At 37.5% G+C, this 15,817-nt stretch overlaps 1 protein-coding gene across 2 annotated transcripts in view; it reads left to right on the forward strand.

Moving 5' to 3' along the window:
* Nucleotides 1-15,817, forward strand: part of OXSR1 (oxidative stress responsive kinase 1) — a 99,747-nt gene that overhangs the window by 54,855 nt on the left and 29,075 nt on the right. For both annotated transcript variants that reach the window (XM_036868790.1, XM_036868788.1), the window contains exons 6-7: nucleotides 9,667-9,776; nucleotides 12,275-12,376. In XM_036868790.1, the coding sequence (XP_036724685.1) occupies nucleotides 9,667-9,776; nucleotides 12,275-12,376 (212 nt within the window). The remainder of the gene's footprint in view (nucleotides 1-9,666; nucleotides 9,777-12,274; nucleotides 12,377-15,817) is intronic.

Here is a 15,817-nt window from a genome sequence, read left to right on the forward strand (position 1 = left end):
CAGAACTGCTTCTGTCCTGGGAGAAATGGGGTATTTGCCAATTAGGAAGAGGCATCTGAGATGTGGAAGTGTACTTTTGGCAGACTCAGAGCTAAAGAGATAAGAATTGGAGTCCAAGGCCTGCCAGTGTTGCTATCCTGGTGAAATGCCCCCTCCACCAGGGTGAAACTCCAGAATAGCTAAACTGCAGGATTGTAGATCAAGCAGATCATCTTGAGAAAAAACCTCATCTTGGTCCCACACTGCTGGAACAGTCAGGTGTTTGGCAGGAAGAAGATAACCACCCAAACCTTGAATTGTTTCTTCAGCTTTAGAAGATAATTTAGGCACACATCTTCATGTCCTCAGGTAAGGGAATATTTTAACCAAGCCACATCATGTTCTAACGTAAAGAAAAAGATTGATAAATTTGGCTCCTGTAAAATTAGCAACTACTGTTCATCAAAAGGAGAACAGTTTGTCTCCATTAATAAGTAAAAAAGCAAAACCACAGAGAAGATATTTGCAGCATGAATAACTTGACAAGGGGCTCAAATTTAGAACATACAAAGAACTCATTAAGGAAAAATCAGATAATCTCAAATGACATCAAAACATAAATATAATAAAAGGTGGTCAACCTCACTAGTTAGCAATTAAATGCAAAGTAAAATAACATTGGGATACCACATTATACTGACTGACCTAGCAAACACATCTGACAGTACTAGTTATCAGTGTGGATGTAAAGCAAGGGAGAATCTCACCCTCTGATGGTGGGAATATCAACAGTACCAACACTTTATTAAGTTGAAGATATGCATACCCAGAGACTTTAGCTTCTAGGTGTATGGCGTAGAGAAACTCATACTTCAGTGTGCCATAGTGCTCATAAGCATTGAAAGTTTGAAACAGTCCCAGGTCTTTTGTTAGAATGGATAAGTAAAATGTAGTTAATTTATACTTTGGAATACTATATAGTGATGAAAATGAATAGAACTACAACTGTATACAAAAGCATTAAATAAATTATAAAAATATAGAGTGAATGAAGCTAGTCAGAATATATAGCTTGTGATTCCATTTATATAAGTTCAAAACCAGGCACAATTATACTGTATTGTTTAGAGAAGCAAAATCAAGTGGTAAGAAACTAAAGAAGAGAGAATTCTGGGAAGATGGCAGAGTAGGAAGCACCAAGAATCTTCTCCCCACCTAAACAACAATTGAGTTGGCAGAATTTGTCTAATGTTGGAATTCTGCATTTTTTGCTTGAAAATTCTAGGGCAAGACTTGGAAGGTAAATTACAGTTAATTTCAGTTAATTTCAGAGCTGCTCATTCCTCACCTATCAGCCACCTGGCAGGCAGCTATGCACATGTTTTTGGAGCAGCTTGCAGGAACCATGGTGGCAGAAAAGATCCTGTCCTCCAAATATCCAGCATATGCTCTGGTTACTGATTGCTTCTGATCACAGAGGTGCAAAGAGACAGGCAGCCATTGTTGTTGCAGCTCCTCCCTTCCAAGTGATTTCCAAGGGACTTTAACAGGCCATAGCCTTTTTTTCCTTCCCTTCTCTTCTCTTCTTGCCCTTTTTGGAGCCCGACTTTAAAGACTAAGACATCAAAAAACAACTACAGGGGGAAAAAAAACCAAAACAAAACTATAGAGACTTTCCTGGCAGTCCAGTGGTTAGAACTCTGCGCTTTCACTGCTGAGGGCCTGGGTTTGATTCCCTGGTCGGGGAACTAAGATCCCACAAGCCACATGGCTGTCCAAAAAAAAAACAAAAACAAAAAACAAAACTACATTTGCAGGGAAAATTGGAAAGTGAATGTTCATTCCCAGGAAGAGGTGCAGAAAAGATCTGAGAAGATCTTAACTTTACATTTCAGGCTGATGCTTAGCACAGATACAGCCTACCACAACCCCAAAAAAACAAAAACAATAACAAAAAACAGCAAACCCCAGGAAAGGGGGAGAATCTGATTTCCAGCATTACCACCTTATTAGATTCAAATGTCCAGTCTTCAACAGCAACAAAAAAATCACAAAACACTCAGTGAAACAGGAAAGTATGGCCTATTCAAAGGAAATAAATAAACAAACAGAAACTATCACTGGAAAAGGCCTGATGGCAGATCTACTAGACAAAGACTTTAAAACAACCATCTTAAAATGTTCAGAGAATTAAAGGAATATATGGAAAAACTCAAAACAATGATGTGTGAATAAAATCTAAATATCAATAAGGAGAGAAAACCTCAAAAGAAACCAAAAAGAAATTCTGGAGCTACAATAACTTGTATTGTGAAATGAAAAACTCACTAGAAGGATTTAAGTGCAGATTTGAGCTGGCAGAAGAAATAATTGGTGAACTTGAAGATAGAAAAATGGAAATTATCAAGTCTGAGGAACAGAAAGGAAAATGATTGAAGAAAAGTGAATAGAGCCTGAGGAACCTGTTTGGATACCATTAAGCAGACCAACATACACACTGTGGGAGGCCTAGAAGGAGAAGAAAGGGGCAGAGAGAATATTTGAAGAAATAATGGCTGGAAACATCTCAAATTTGATGTAAGACATGAATATAAACATCTAAGAAGCTCAGTGATCTCCAACTAAGGTGAACTCTGAGAGACTCACGGACTCACATTATAATCAAACTTATGAAAGGCAAAGACAAAGAATTTTGAAAACAGCAAGAGAAAAGTGACTCATCACATACAAGGGGTCCTAAATAAGGTCGTCAGCAGATTTCTCATCAGAAACTTCGGAGGCCAGAAGGCAGAGAGACAATATATTCAAAGTGCTGAAAGAAAAAAGTGTCAACCAAGAATCATATATCCAGTAAAACTGTTTTTCAAAAATGAGGGAGAAATTAAGACATTTCCAGATAAACAAAAGCTGAGGGAATAGACCTGCCCTGCAAGAAATGCTCAGGGGAGTCTTACAAGGTAAAATGAGAGGACCCTGGACAGTAACTGCAAGCAGTATGAAGAAATAAAGATCTCAGTAAAGGTAAATACATGGGGATGTATAAAAGCTAGTATTATTGTAACAATGGTTTGTAACTGCACTTTTTGTTTTCTACATAATTTAAGAGACTGATACATTACTAAAAACAGTTATTGGTCTAAAACTTGGTATTACAGTAACATTGGTTTGTAACTCCAAGTCTTCTTTTCTACGTAATTTAAGAGACTAATGCATTTAAAAGAATGATTAGTTCATGTTTTTGAGCACACGGTTTATTAAGATGTAATTTTGTGATGACAATGACAACTAAAAGAGGTGAGAATAGTGCTGTAAAGAAGAAGAGTTTTTGTATGTTATTGAAGTTAAGCTGATGTAAATTCAAATTAGATTGTTAAAACTTTACCATGGTAAATGTAATCCCTATGGTAACCGTAAAGAGAATAGCTATAGAACATAAACAAAAGAAAATGAGAAAAAAAATTAAGCATTTTACAACAAAAAATTAAGCACAAAATAAGTAATATAGGAAATGAGGGACAAAAAAGCTATGAGTCATATGAAAAAAATAACACAATGACAGAAGTAAGTCCCTCATCAGTAATTGCTTTAAATGTAAATGAATTAACTGTCCAATTAAAGACAGAGATTGGGCTTCCCTGGTGGTGCAGTGGTTGCGAATCTGCCTGCCAATGCAGGGGACACGGGTTCGAGCCCTGGTCTGGGAAGATCCCACATGCCACGGAGCAACTGGGCCCGTGAGCCACAATTACTGAGCCTGCGCGTCTGGAGCCTGTGCTCTGCAACAAGAGAGGCCGCGATAGTGAGAGGCCTGCGCACCGCGATGAAGAGGGGCCCCCACTTGCCACAACTGGAGAAAGCCCTCGCACAGAAACGAAGACCCGACACAGCCATAAATAAATAAATAAATAAATAACAAAACAGGCTGGAAGTTGACAGTAGTTTAAAAAAAAAAAGAGAGATTAACAGGATGGATAAAAACATGATCCAATTATACGCTATCTATAAGCAAGTCACTTTAGATCCAAAGACACAAATAGATTGAAAGTGAAAGGATGGAAAAATATATTCTATGCAAATAGTAACTAACTAAAATAGAGCAGAGGTGGCTACTCTAATGTCAGACAAAATAGACTTTAAATCAAAAAAGGTTACCAGGATGTGGGGGGGGGATGAATTGGAAGATTGGGATTGACATATATACACTAGTATGTGTAAAATAGATAACTAATGAGAACCTACTGTATAGCACAGGGAAGTCTACTTGGTGCTCTGTGGTGACCTAAATGGGAAGGAAATCCAAAAAAGAGGGGATACATGTATATGTATGGCTGATTCACTTTGCTGTACAGCAGAAACTGACACAGCAGTGTAAAGCAACTCTACGCCAATTAAAAAAAAAAGGTTACAAGAGACAAAGAAGTACATTACATATTTTTTTTAAACTTTTTATTTTATATTGGAGTATAGCCGGTTAACAGTGTTGTGATAGTTTCAGGTACACAGCAAAGTGACTCAGCCATACATATACATGTATCCAGTCTCCCCTAAGTTCCCCTCTCATCCAGGCTGCCACATAACATTGACCAGAGTTCCCTGTGCTATACGGTAGGTCCTTGTTGGTTATCCATTTTAAATATAGCAGTGTGTACATGTCCATCCCAAACTCCCTAACTATCCCTTTCCCCCCGGTAACCATAAGTTCATTCTCTAAGTCTGTGAGTCTGTTTCTGTTTTGTAAGTAAGTTCATTTGTATCATTTCTTTTTAGATTCCACATATAAGGGATATCATACAATATTTCTCTTTCTCTGTCTTATTTAAGGAAGTACATTACATATTAATAAAAGGTTAAATACAACAAGTAGATACAACACTTATAAATATCCATGCACCTATTAACATAACAGCAAAATATATGAAGCAAAAAATGACAGAAGTGAAGGGTACTGTAGATACCTCTACAATACTGAAAGAAACAGTAGAGAGCTCTATAATAATAGTTGGGGACTTCAGTACTCCACTCTTAATAATGGGTAGAACAGACAGAAGATAAGGAAATAGAGGACTTAAACAACACATTCACCATCTAGATCTAACAGACATATACGGAACACTCTACCCAACAGGAACAGCATACACATTCTTCTCAAGTGCCCAAGGGACATTTTCCAGGATAGACCATATGTTAGGCCACAGATTAAGTGATATCATCTGACCACAATGAGGTAAAGCTAGAAACCAACAACAGAGGACTGGAAAATTCACAAATTTATGGAAACTAAACACACATTTTCACAATCAGTGGATGAAGGAAGACATCACAAGGGAAACTAGAAAATAGAGATGAATGAAAACAAAATCACAACCATACCAAAACTCAGGGGACACAGTGAAAGCATTGCTAAGGGGCAGATTTATAGCTTTAGATGCTTTCTTTAACAAGAAAGATAGCACATCAACAACCTAACTTTACAGCTTAAGGAACTAGAAAAAGAAGAAACTGAACCTAAAGCTAGCGGAAGGAAGGAAATAATAAAATTTAGAGTTGAGAAAAGGAAACAGAATAGAAAAGCAATAGAGGGAATCAATGAAACCAAAAGATCACCAAAATTGACAAACCTTTAGGTAGACTAAGAAAAAAAGAAAGAAGACTCAAATGACTAAAATCAGAAACAGGGACTTCCCTGGTGGTCCAATGGTTAAGAATCTGCCTTCCAGTGCAGGGGACGTGGGTTCGATCCCTGGTCAGGGAACTGAGATCCCACATGCCATGGGGCAACTGGGCCCACACGCTGCAACTACTGAGCATGTGGGCCACAACTAGAGAGGCTGCATGCTACAGCTACTGAGCCCTCACGCCACAGCAAGGAGCCCGCGTGCCCTGGCAGAGGGTCCCATATGCCGCAACGAAGATTCCAACGAAGATCCCACGTGCCGCAGCTGAAACCCAATGCAGCCAAAAATTAAATAAATAAATAAATATTTTTTAAAAATAAAATCAGAAACAAAAATGGGGACATAACTACCAATTCCACCCAAATAAAAAGGATTATAAGATGGTATTATGAACAATTGTACTCCAACAAATTGGATACCCTAGATGGACAAATTCCTTGAAACACAAAACCTAACAAGATGAAATCATGAAGAAGTAGAAAATCTGAAATGACCTATAACCAGTACAGAGATTGAATCAGTAATCAAAAATTTTCTGACAGAGAAAAGCCCTGGACTCGATGGTTTCACTGGTGAATTCTATCAAACATTTAAAGAAGAACTAGGGACTTCCCTGGTGGTTCAGTGCTAAAGAATCCGCCTTACAATGCAGGGAATGTGGGTCTGATCCCTGGTCAGGGGACTAAGATCCCACATGCCGCAGGGCAACTGAGCCAGCATGCCACAACTACTGAGCTCACGTGCCTCAACAAGACCAAAAGTCAGACAAAGACACTAACAAGAAAAGAATACTATGGACTAGTATCCATTATGAACTTGATGTAGATATTTTCAGCAAAATAACTAGCAAATCAAATTCAGTAGCATACTAAATGGATCATATACCATGGCCAAGTAGGATTTCTTTGGAATGCAAGGATGACTCAACATATGAAAATCATTGTTGTACATGACGTTAACAGAAGAAAGAGAAAAAGAAAACCCACCTGATCATCTCAGTGCAGAACAAGCATTTGAGAAAATTTAACACCCTTTCATGATAGAAACATGCAACAAAGTAGGAACAGAAGGAAACTTCCTCAACATACTAAAAGCCATATATGAAAAACCTACAATGAACATCATACTCAATGATGAAAGGTTTTCCTCTGAGTTCAGGAACACAGGAAGGATGTCTGCTTTTGCCACTTCTATTCAACACAGTACTGGAAGTTCTAGATTGAACAATTAGGCAAGAAAAAAAATAAAAGACATTCAAACTAGAAAGAAAGAAGTAAACTTATGTCTGTTTGCAGATTCTATGATCTTATATGTAGAAAACCCTAAACATTACATAAAAAGCTACTTGAGAGACTTCCCTGGTGGTCTAGTGGTTAAGAATCCTCTTTCCAGTGCAGGGGACACGGGTTCGATCCCTAGTCAGGGAACTAAAATCCCACATGCCATGGGGCCACTAAGCCCGCATGCCACAACTACAGAGCCCACGTGCTCTGGAGCCTGCATGCCACAACTAGAGAGCCCACGTGCCACAACTACTGAGCCCGCACGCCACAACTAGAGAGAAGCCCGCGTGCCACAACGAAGGTCCCACATGCCGCAACGAAAGATCCCACGTGCCGCAACTAAGACCCAACGCAGCCAAAAGATAAAATAAATAAATAAATAAATATTTTTAGAAAAACTATTTGAACTAATAAATGAATTTTGTAAAGTAGGATGCAAAGTCAACAGACATAAATCAGTCGCGGACTTCCCTGGTGGTCCAGTGGGTGAGACTGCACGTTCCTAATGCTGAGGGCCTGGGTTCAATCCCTGGTTAGGGAACTGGATCCCGCACGCATGCTGCAACTAAGAGTTCTCATGCTGCAACTAAGAATCCACATGCCACAACTAAGAAGTCCACATGCCGCAGCTGAGTCTGCATGCTGCCACTTAGAAGCCGTCGTGCCGCAACTAAAGATCCTGCATGCTGCAATGAAGATCCCACATGCTGCAACTAAGACCTGGCACAGACAAAATAAATAAATAAATATTTAAAAATAAATAAAAATAAAATGGTAATCTTTAAAAAAATATCAGTTGCATTTTCTACACTAACAATGAACAATTTGAAAAAGAAATTACAAAACAATTCCATTTACAAATAGCATCAAAAAAAATAAAATACTTAGCAGTTAACTTAATCAAGGAGGTGGAATACTTGTACAATGAAAACTATAAAACATTGCTGAAAGAAATTAAAGAGGATGTAAATAAATGGAACCACATCCCCCCTGTTCATGGATTGGAAGACTTACTATTGTTAAAAAGTCAATACTCCCCAAAGTAATTTATAGTTTCAGTGCAATCCCTATCAAAACCCCAATGGCTTTTTTTTTTTGCAGCAATAGAAAAAGAAAATCCTAAAATTCATATGGAATCTCAAGGAACCTCAAATAGCCGAAACAGTCTTGAAAATAATGAACAAAGCAGGAGGACTCACACTTCCTGTTTTCAAAGTTTACTACAAAACAACAGTAATGTAAACAGTATGTTATTGGCATAAAGATAGGTATAGAGACCAGTGGAATAGAATAGAAAGCTCAGAAATAAACCCTCGTACATATGGTCAAATGATTTTTGACAAGGGTGTCAAGGCTATTCAATGGGGAAAGGACAATCTTTTCAACAAATGGTGCTGGGAAAACTGAATATCCCAATGCAAAAGAATGAAATTGTACCCTTAACCAACACCATATTCAAAAATTAACTCAAAATGGATCAAAATGGACCTAAATATAAGACCTAAAACAATAAAACTCTTAGAAGAAAACATAGGGCAAAAGTTTCATGACGTTGAATTTAGCAGTGATTTCTTAGATATGACACCAAAGGCACAGGCAACAAAAGAATAAAAATAGACAAGTTGGATTTCATGAAAATTAAAAAATTTTGTGCATTAAAAGACACTATCCACAGAGTAAGAAGGCAACCCACAGAATGGGAGAAAAGATTTGCAAGTCATGTATCTGGTAAGAGATTTATAATATCCAGAATATATAGAGAACTCCTAAAACTTAACAACAAAAAATCAACTTTAAAATTTAATAGACATTTCTCCAAAGAAGATATTCCAATGTCCAGAAAGCACATGAAAAGATGCTCAGTATCACTAATCATCAGGGAAGAATGCAAGTCAAAACTAAAAGGAGATACTAACCCATTAGGATGGCTGTTATCAAAAAATAGAAAATAACAAGGATGTGGAGAAATGTGAATCCTTGTTCACTATAGGTAGAAACGTAAAATGGTACAGCTGTTGTGGGAAAGAGTATGGCAATTCCTCAAATCAATTAAAAATAAAAATACTTTATGATCCAGCAATTCCACTTCTGAATGGAATTATACGCCAAAGAACTGAAAGCAGGGACTGAAACAGGTATTTGTATACCCATTTTCATAGCAGCGTTATTTACAATGGCTAAAACTTGGAAGCAACTTAAGTGTCCATCAGTGGATGAATGAATACACAAAATGTGGTATATACATACAATGAAATATTATTCAACCTCTAAAGGAAGGAAATTCTGACATATCCTACAACATGGATGAACCTTGAAGATCTTACGCTAAGTGAAATAAGTCAGTTATAAAAAGAAATACTGTATGATTCCACTTACATGAGATACTTAAGAGCAGTCAGAATCATAGGGACAGAAAGTAGAATGGTGGTTGCCAGGGGCTGGGGAGAAGAGGCAACTGGAGTTAGTGTTTAATGGGTATAGTATTTCAGTTTGGGAAGATGAAAAGAATGGATCGGAGCAAGGAGGAAAATCTGAGGAGATGATGATTGTGGAGGTGGAGAGGAATGGAATGAGGAATCTGTTAAGCTATGTCTTAATTTAGTCAAGAAGTTTAGCAGAAAGAAGAGAAAAGGTCATGCTGTGTATATAGGACCATAACTATATTACTTTCCTATCTATTTATGTTAGTTACTGTACTTTTAATGCCTTGCTGTTGTATTCTATTTTAGACTTTGGAGTTAGTGCTTTTTTAGCAACTGGTGGTGACATTACCCGAAATAAAGTTAGAAAAACCTTTGTTGGAACCCCTTGCTGGATGGCGCCTGAAGTTATGGAACAGGTACTGTGTCTTTTGTCTTTTTAAAACGATTTGGGGTTTTGTTACAAAATTGAAAAAATTGAGTAGTGTTTGCTTTTGTTTGTTCTACTAGGTTAGCTTTGGGAAATACGTCTCTGTTCCTTGTTTAAGACTGGTCTATGCTTAAAAAAAAGAAACCAAAACTCTAGAATCTTAACAAAGGACATATGAATCTCAAGATTTATACAAAAGGCAACCTAAGGAATAATATAATCAAGATTGATTTAATGCTAATATCCTTAGTACAAATTAAATGACCTGACTTTTTTTACATGTAGTTTCATTGCTATGGCTCTTGAAGGACTAGTTTTCTCCAAGTCCCTATTTCCCAGTTGTTTCAAACAAACTGCAGTCTGATGTCGCTCATCCCATCACCTAATGGAAACTGCTAATTCTCCAATCCAGTGCTCATTTTTTGCTCCTTGTTTTGCTCTCTTTGTGGCATTTGAAACTGTTGACCTTTTCCCCCTTTACTCACATCCTTAGCTTCCTCATTCTTCACCTACTTGTCGGGCCATTTCTCTGGCTTCTCTTCTGGCTTTCCTTCTACTGCTAAATGACACTGCTTCCCAGCACCGTGTTTCTGACTCTTCTATTCTCTGACGACACATACTATTTTCATCTCCACTTCCCACCTGTTAATTATTTCTAAATTATATCCAGTCGAGTCTTGTTTTTCAAGCCTCTGGATAGATATTTCCAATTCCCTATAGATGTTTTACATAAATGTCTTATGTCAAACTCGGTATGTAGAACTGAATCTACTTTTTATTCTGTTACAATAAAATACAATACAGTACAGGCCTGTATTGACCCTGTTGGTGAGGGAAGGCTTCCCATGCTAGGGTTATGGGGATGGCTGAACGCACAGCACCTGACACTGGGCCTAGTGAGATTGACAGCAGTTTGTTATTTGTGTGTACACATATCTGGAGGCAGAGGACACTGCATGCCCCACAGGGTTGCACTTAGGAAGGGAGTGAACAAACAGTTGCTGTAGGAGACAGGCTTTGTAGTATCAAGAGAGTGATATGCCCTTTGGTTTCCTTGTGAAGGTGTGATTGGCTTGTTTGAACAATTCTGAGGGCTGGCAGGGAAACCTGCTACTCAGGAATAAACAGGAACTGCACCTGATCCATTTGATACGCAGGGTTGTTGGGCCTAGGGGACCTTCTCCTTGGGAAGAGACTGGGGAAGGGAACTTTCGCTTAGGTCAGTAGAGGTCCTCCTGTTTACCCAATGTTGAAGCAGCACGTAATATGGAGCTTTAATTTTAGGTCTCAAACCACACACTCCCCAAACCTGTTTCTCCTCCTATATTGCTTAGGATAGAAAATTAAAATATTTAATTATATAATATGCTGGTGACAGTATAAAGGAGAGAAATTTGGCAACATATTCACACCAACAACTTTAAAAATATTCTCACCCTTGGTAACTTTTTTCATTCTAAAAATTAAGGTGATAAAACAATACCATAACACAGAGGAATTAATGGGGAGGATGTGGGACATATATGTAATGGAGTGTTACGCAGCCATAAAAAGGAACAAAATTGGGTCATTTGTAGAGATGTGGATGGACCTGGAGACTGTCATACAGAGTAGGGTGAGTCAGAAAAAGAAGAACATTAGTGCATATATGTGGAATCTAGAAAAATGGTGTAGATGATCTTATTTGCAAAGCAGAGATAGAGACACAGATGTGGAGAACAAGCATGTGGACGCCAAGGGGGAAGGGGAGGTGGGATGAACTGCAAGATTGGGATTGACATATATACACTATTGATACTATGTATAAAATAGATAACTAATGAGAACCTACTGTGTAGCACAAGGAACTCTACTCAGTGCTCTCTGGTGACCTAAGTGGGAAGGAAATCCAAAAAAGAGGGGATATATGTATACGTGTGGCTGATTCACTTTGCTGTACAGTAGAAACTAGCACAGCATTGTGAAGCAACTATACGCCAATAAAAATTAATTTAAAAAAAGAAAAAAACAATACCATAACATAGGAAATTTGGAAAACTATGCCTAAGACTGCCTAACATTTTTTTTTGTTCTAGTTCTTTCTAGTTTTTTTCTTTAATAGGCTATATATCTGTTTGTAATAGTATCAAAACTTATGAAAAATTTTGTAATCGTTTTTCTTCATAAGTGCTTTATCATATCACATCATAAAGTGGTTTTCCATATTTTCATATAGAATTCATTAATATTGCTTTTAGTTGAGTATATAATATTTCTTTAAATGAATATACCATACTTAACTATTTCCGCATTGTTGGTGAACATTCATTCAGTTTTCTTTCTTTCTTTTTCTTTTTTCCTCTTACCAAGTATATTTGGCTTTTGCCAACTTTAGATTATATTTTATTGGTTTAAAGTTTATGGTTCTTGATACATATTGGAAGCTATCTTTTAAAAGTGCTTTTAGGATGGTAAAAATAATCTTGTACATCTCTCTGTTCTGTACAGGTCCGGGGTTATGATTTCAAAGCTGACATCTGGAGTTTTGGGATCACAGCAATTGAACTGGCCACAGGGGCGGCTCCTTATCATAAGTATCCACCAATGAAGGTGAAGCTCATATTCAAAATACTACCCCAGCTCATGCCTCAATTCTCTTTCAGAGCCTTACTTCATTTGACATTCTTTTGTTGTTGTTGTTGTTCTCCTTCACTTTATTTATTTATTTATTTAACATCTTTATTGGAGTATAATTGCTTTACAATGGTGTGTTAGTTTCTGCTTTATAACAAAGTGAATCAGCTATGCATATACATATATCCCCATATCCCCTCCCTCTTGCATCTCCCTCCCACCCTCCCTATCCCCCCCCTCTAGGTGGTCACAAAGCACCGAGCTGATCTCCCTGTGCTATGCGGCTGCTTCCCACTAGCTATCTGTTTTACATTTGGTAGTGTATGTAAGTCCATGCCACTCTCTCACTTCGTCCCAGCTTACCCTTCCCCCTCCCCGTGTCCTCAAGTCCATTCTCTACATCTGCATCTTTATTCCTGTCCTGCCCTTGGGTTCTTCAGAACCTTTTTTTTTTTTAAGATTCCATATATATGTGTTAGCATATGGTATTTGTTTTTCTCTTTCTGACTTACTTCACTCCGTATGACAGACTCTGGGTCCATCCACCTCACTACAAATAACTCAATTTCGTTTCTTTTTATGACTGAGTAATATTCTGTTGTATATATGTGCCACATCTTCTTTATCCATTCATCTGTCGATGGACACTTAGGTTGCTTCCATCTGGCTATTGTAAATAGAGCTGCAATGAACATTGTGGTGCATGACTCTTTTTGAATTATGTTTTGCTCAGGGTATATGCCCAGTAGTGGGTTTGCTGGGTCATATGGTAGTTCTATTTTTAGTTTTTTAAGGAACCTCCATACTGTTTTCCATAGTGGCTGTATCAATTTACATTCCCACCAGCTGTACAAGAGGGTTCCCTTTTCTCCACACCCTCTCCAGCATTTATTGTTTGTGGATTTTTTGATGATGGCCATTCTGACCGGTGTGGTGTGTAGTTTTGATTTGCTCTTCTCTAATGATTAGTGATGTTGAGCATCCTTTCATGTGTTTGTTGGCAATCTGTATATCTTCTTTGGAGGAAAGTCTGTTTAGGTCTTCTGCCCATTTTTGGATTGAGTTGTTTGTTTTTTTGATATTGAGCTGCATGAGCTGCTTTTAAATTTTGGAGATTAATCCTTTGTCAGTTGCTTCATTTGCAAATATTTTCTCCCATTCTGAGGGTTGTCTTTCATCTTGTTTATGGTTTCCTTTGCTGTGCAAAAGCTTTTAAGTTTCATTAGGTCCCATTTGTTTATTTTTGTTTTTATTTCCATTTCTCTAGGAGGTGGGTCAAAAAGGATCTTGCTGTGATTTATGTCATAGAGTGTTCTGCCTTTGTTTTCCTCTAAGAGTTTTATAGTGTCTGGCCTTATATTTAGGTCTTTAATCCATTTTGAGTTTACTTTTGTGTATGGTGTTAGGGAGTGTTCTAATTTCATTCTTTTACATGTAGCTGTCCAGTTTTCCCAGCACCACTTATTGAAGAGACTGTCTTTTCTCCATTGTATATTCTTGCCTCCTTTATCAAAAATAAGGTGACCACATGTGCATGGGTTTATCTCTGGGCTTTCTATCCTGTTCCATTGATCTATATTTCTGGTTTTGTGCCAGTACCATAGTGTCTTGATTACTGTAGCTTTGTAGTATAGTCTGAAGTCCGGGAGCCTGATTCATTTGACATTCTTATCCATAGAATTCTGCCCTGCATTCCTTCTAACTCCTGTAGCAGTTAAAATCTCTATTAGATATTTGGTATTTAGCATTGGGTGACTTTACATTGTAGTGGAGCTTTTTATATGATGACTCACCATCTCCTGACTGTGTAACTAGTTTGATATTAGGATCTGTTGTGTCTTATTTTAGGGTGTGTTCCCCACAGTCACTTGTGTAGAACAGCCTCAGTGGGGATGATGATCATTTCTACTTTATAAGGTTGTTGGAAGGGTTACATGTTAATAGTAATTATCACTAACATTCATTGAGCACTTATCTGTGCCAGGCACTGTTTTTAAGTGCTTTTAAGTGTTTTAAGTGCTTTTTATATGTTAAATAAGATCCATGCAAAGTGTTCATGTGCTATACATATATATTATTCTCACTGTTATTGAATAAAAGTTTGCTTTGTAGTAGGACATTAAGCAGCTTTTATTAAAAGGCCTCTTATATCCTGAAGGAGTAGTTACCTGAAACGTAGTTGTTAATCCTAATGCCCCAACATTAGTAATAAGTGAGTTTTTTGTATTTCAAGATGGTCCTGCCAGTACTGTTGGCAGCCATTTTTATCTGTGACCCCTTAGTTATAATATGCACATGAATTCTATTTGTTTGTAACTGTAGCTGTTGTTTATAGTTCTGCTTGACCACTTTACAAAATGCCCTATGACTGTTTAAAATGGTGACCACCGTTGTGAATTTTTGTCATAGTGATATTACTCATATATCTATGTTCTTGGTGCATTTTAGAACCTTTAAAACGTTATTTTGTCCCCTTTAAGGCTCTAACAATGTAGAGAGGGACAAAACCAGTAAGCGGATAGTATGAAAAACCTCTCTATATCTGCATATTCAAAACATATATATAATGACCTATATATTTGATGCGTGAAAGGTTAGTGATATTTTAAGGCCACAGTTTTTTCTTAAAGTTCAAGATGCCTAGGTGTAAGTGAATATTCACAGGGTTTTGAAAAGGATGGTTTTTTAATAACTGTAAGGTGGGAGGCTATTTTTAGGCCTAAGAAATGGCTTATTTTTAAAAAGAGGTGGGGGAGGAAGATGAGGTTTACTTTATATCATTGTAGGCAGTGACTCCTGCAGTTGTAGCCAGACATACACGTTAACCTATTTGCTGAAAACGAGAAATACTGCCAATCTTAGTAGTTCCCTTTCAGTAAATATAAATTGAATCTGTATAGCAAGTAATAATTCTGATTATAGCCTTTTAATTTTGGTGTTGACTTTGTGCTTAGAAAAATGGCTTATACTTTTATTAAAAAGTCAAACAGTATAGAAAAACACAAATTATCCCAAATTCCACCATATAAATGTGACCTTTATTATTTACATCTCTATGCATCAAGATAGTACGTTGCCATGTCAGTCAAAGAAGGTAGAGATTTCGGATGGACAGTTGCTGCAGGGAAGGTAGGAAGAATGCAAACTAAAAGAGGCTGTAGCTTTGTTAACTGGGACATCATCAGTGATTTCTATGATTGGAGTTTCTGAGGAGTTCTGGGAAGAGAAGGTCAGGTTACAAGGGGTCAGGTTGAAGCAGATCCATGAATAGGTAAAGTCAGCAAGGTCACACTCTTAATTTTGCTATGGTTTTAATTTTTTTTAAGATAGTTTGCTGGTATAAGAATGGGGACAGAGGACATGAAGAAAGGATTCCAAGTGAAGGACATACAATACAATGTTGATACAGTTGAGCCC

This window comes from Balaenoptera musculus, chromosome 11, assembly GCF_009873245.2.
Source record: "Balaenoptera musculus isolate JJ_BM4_2016_0621 chromosome 11, mBalMus1.pri.v3, whole genome shotgun sequence".
Lineage (NCBI taxonomy): Eukaryota > Metazoa > Chordata > Mammalia > Artiodactyla > Balaenopteridae > Balaenoptera > Balaenoptera musculus.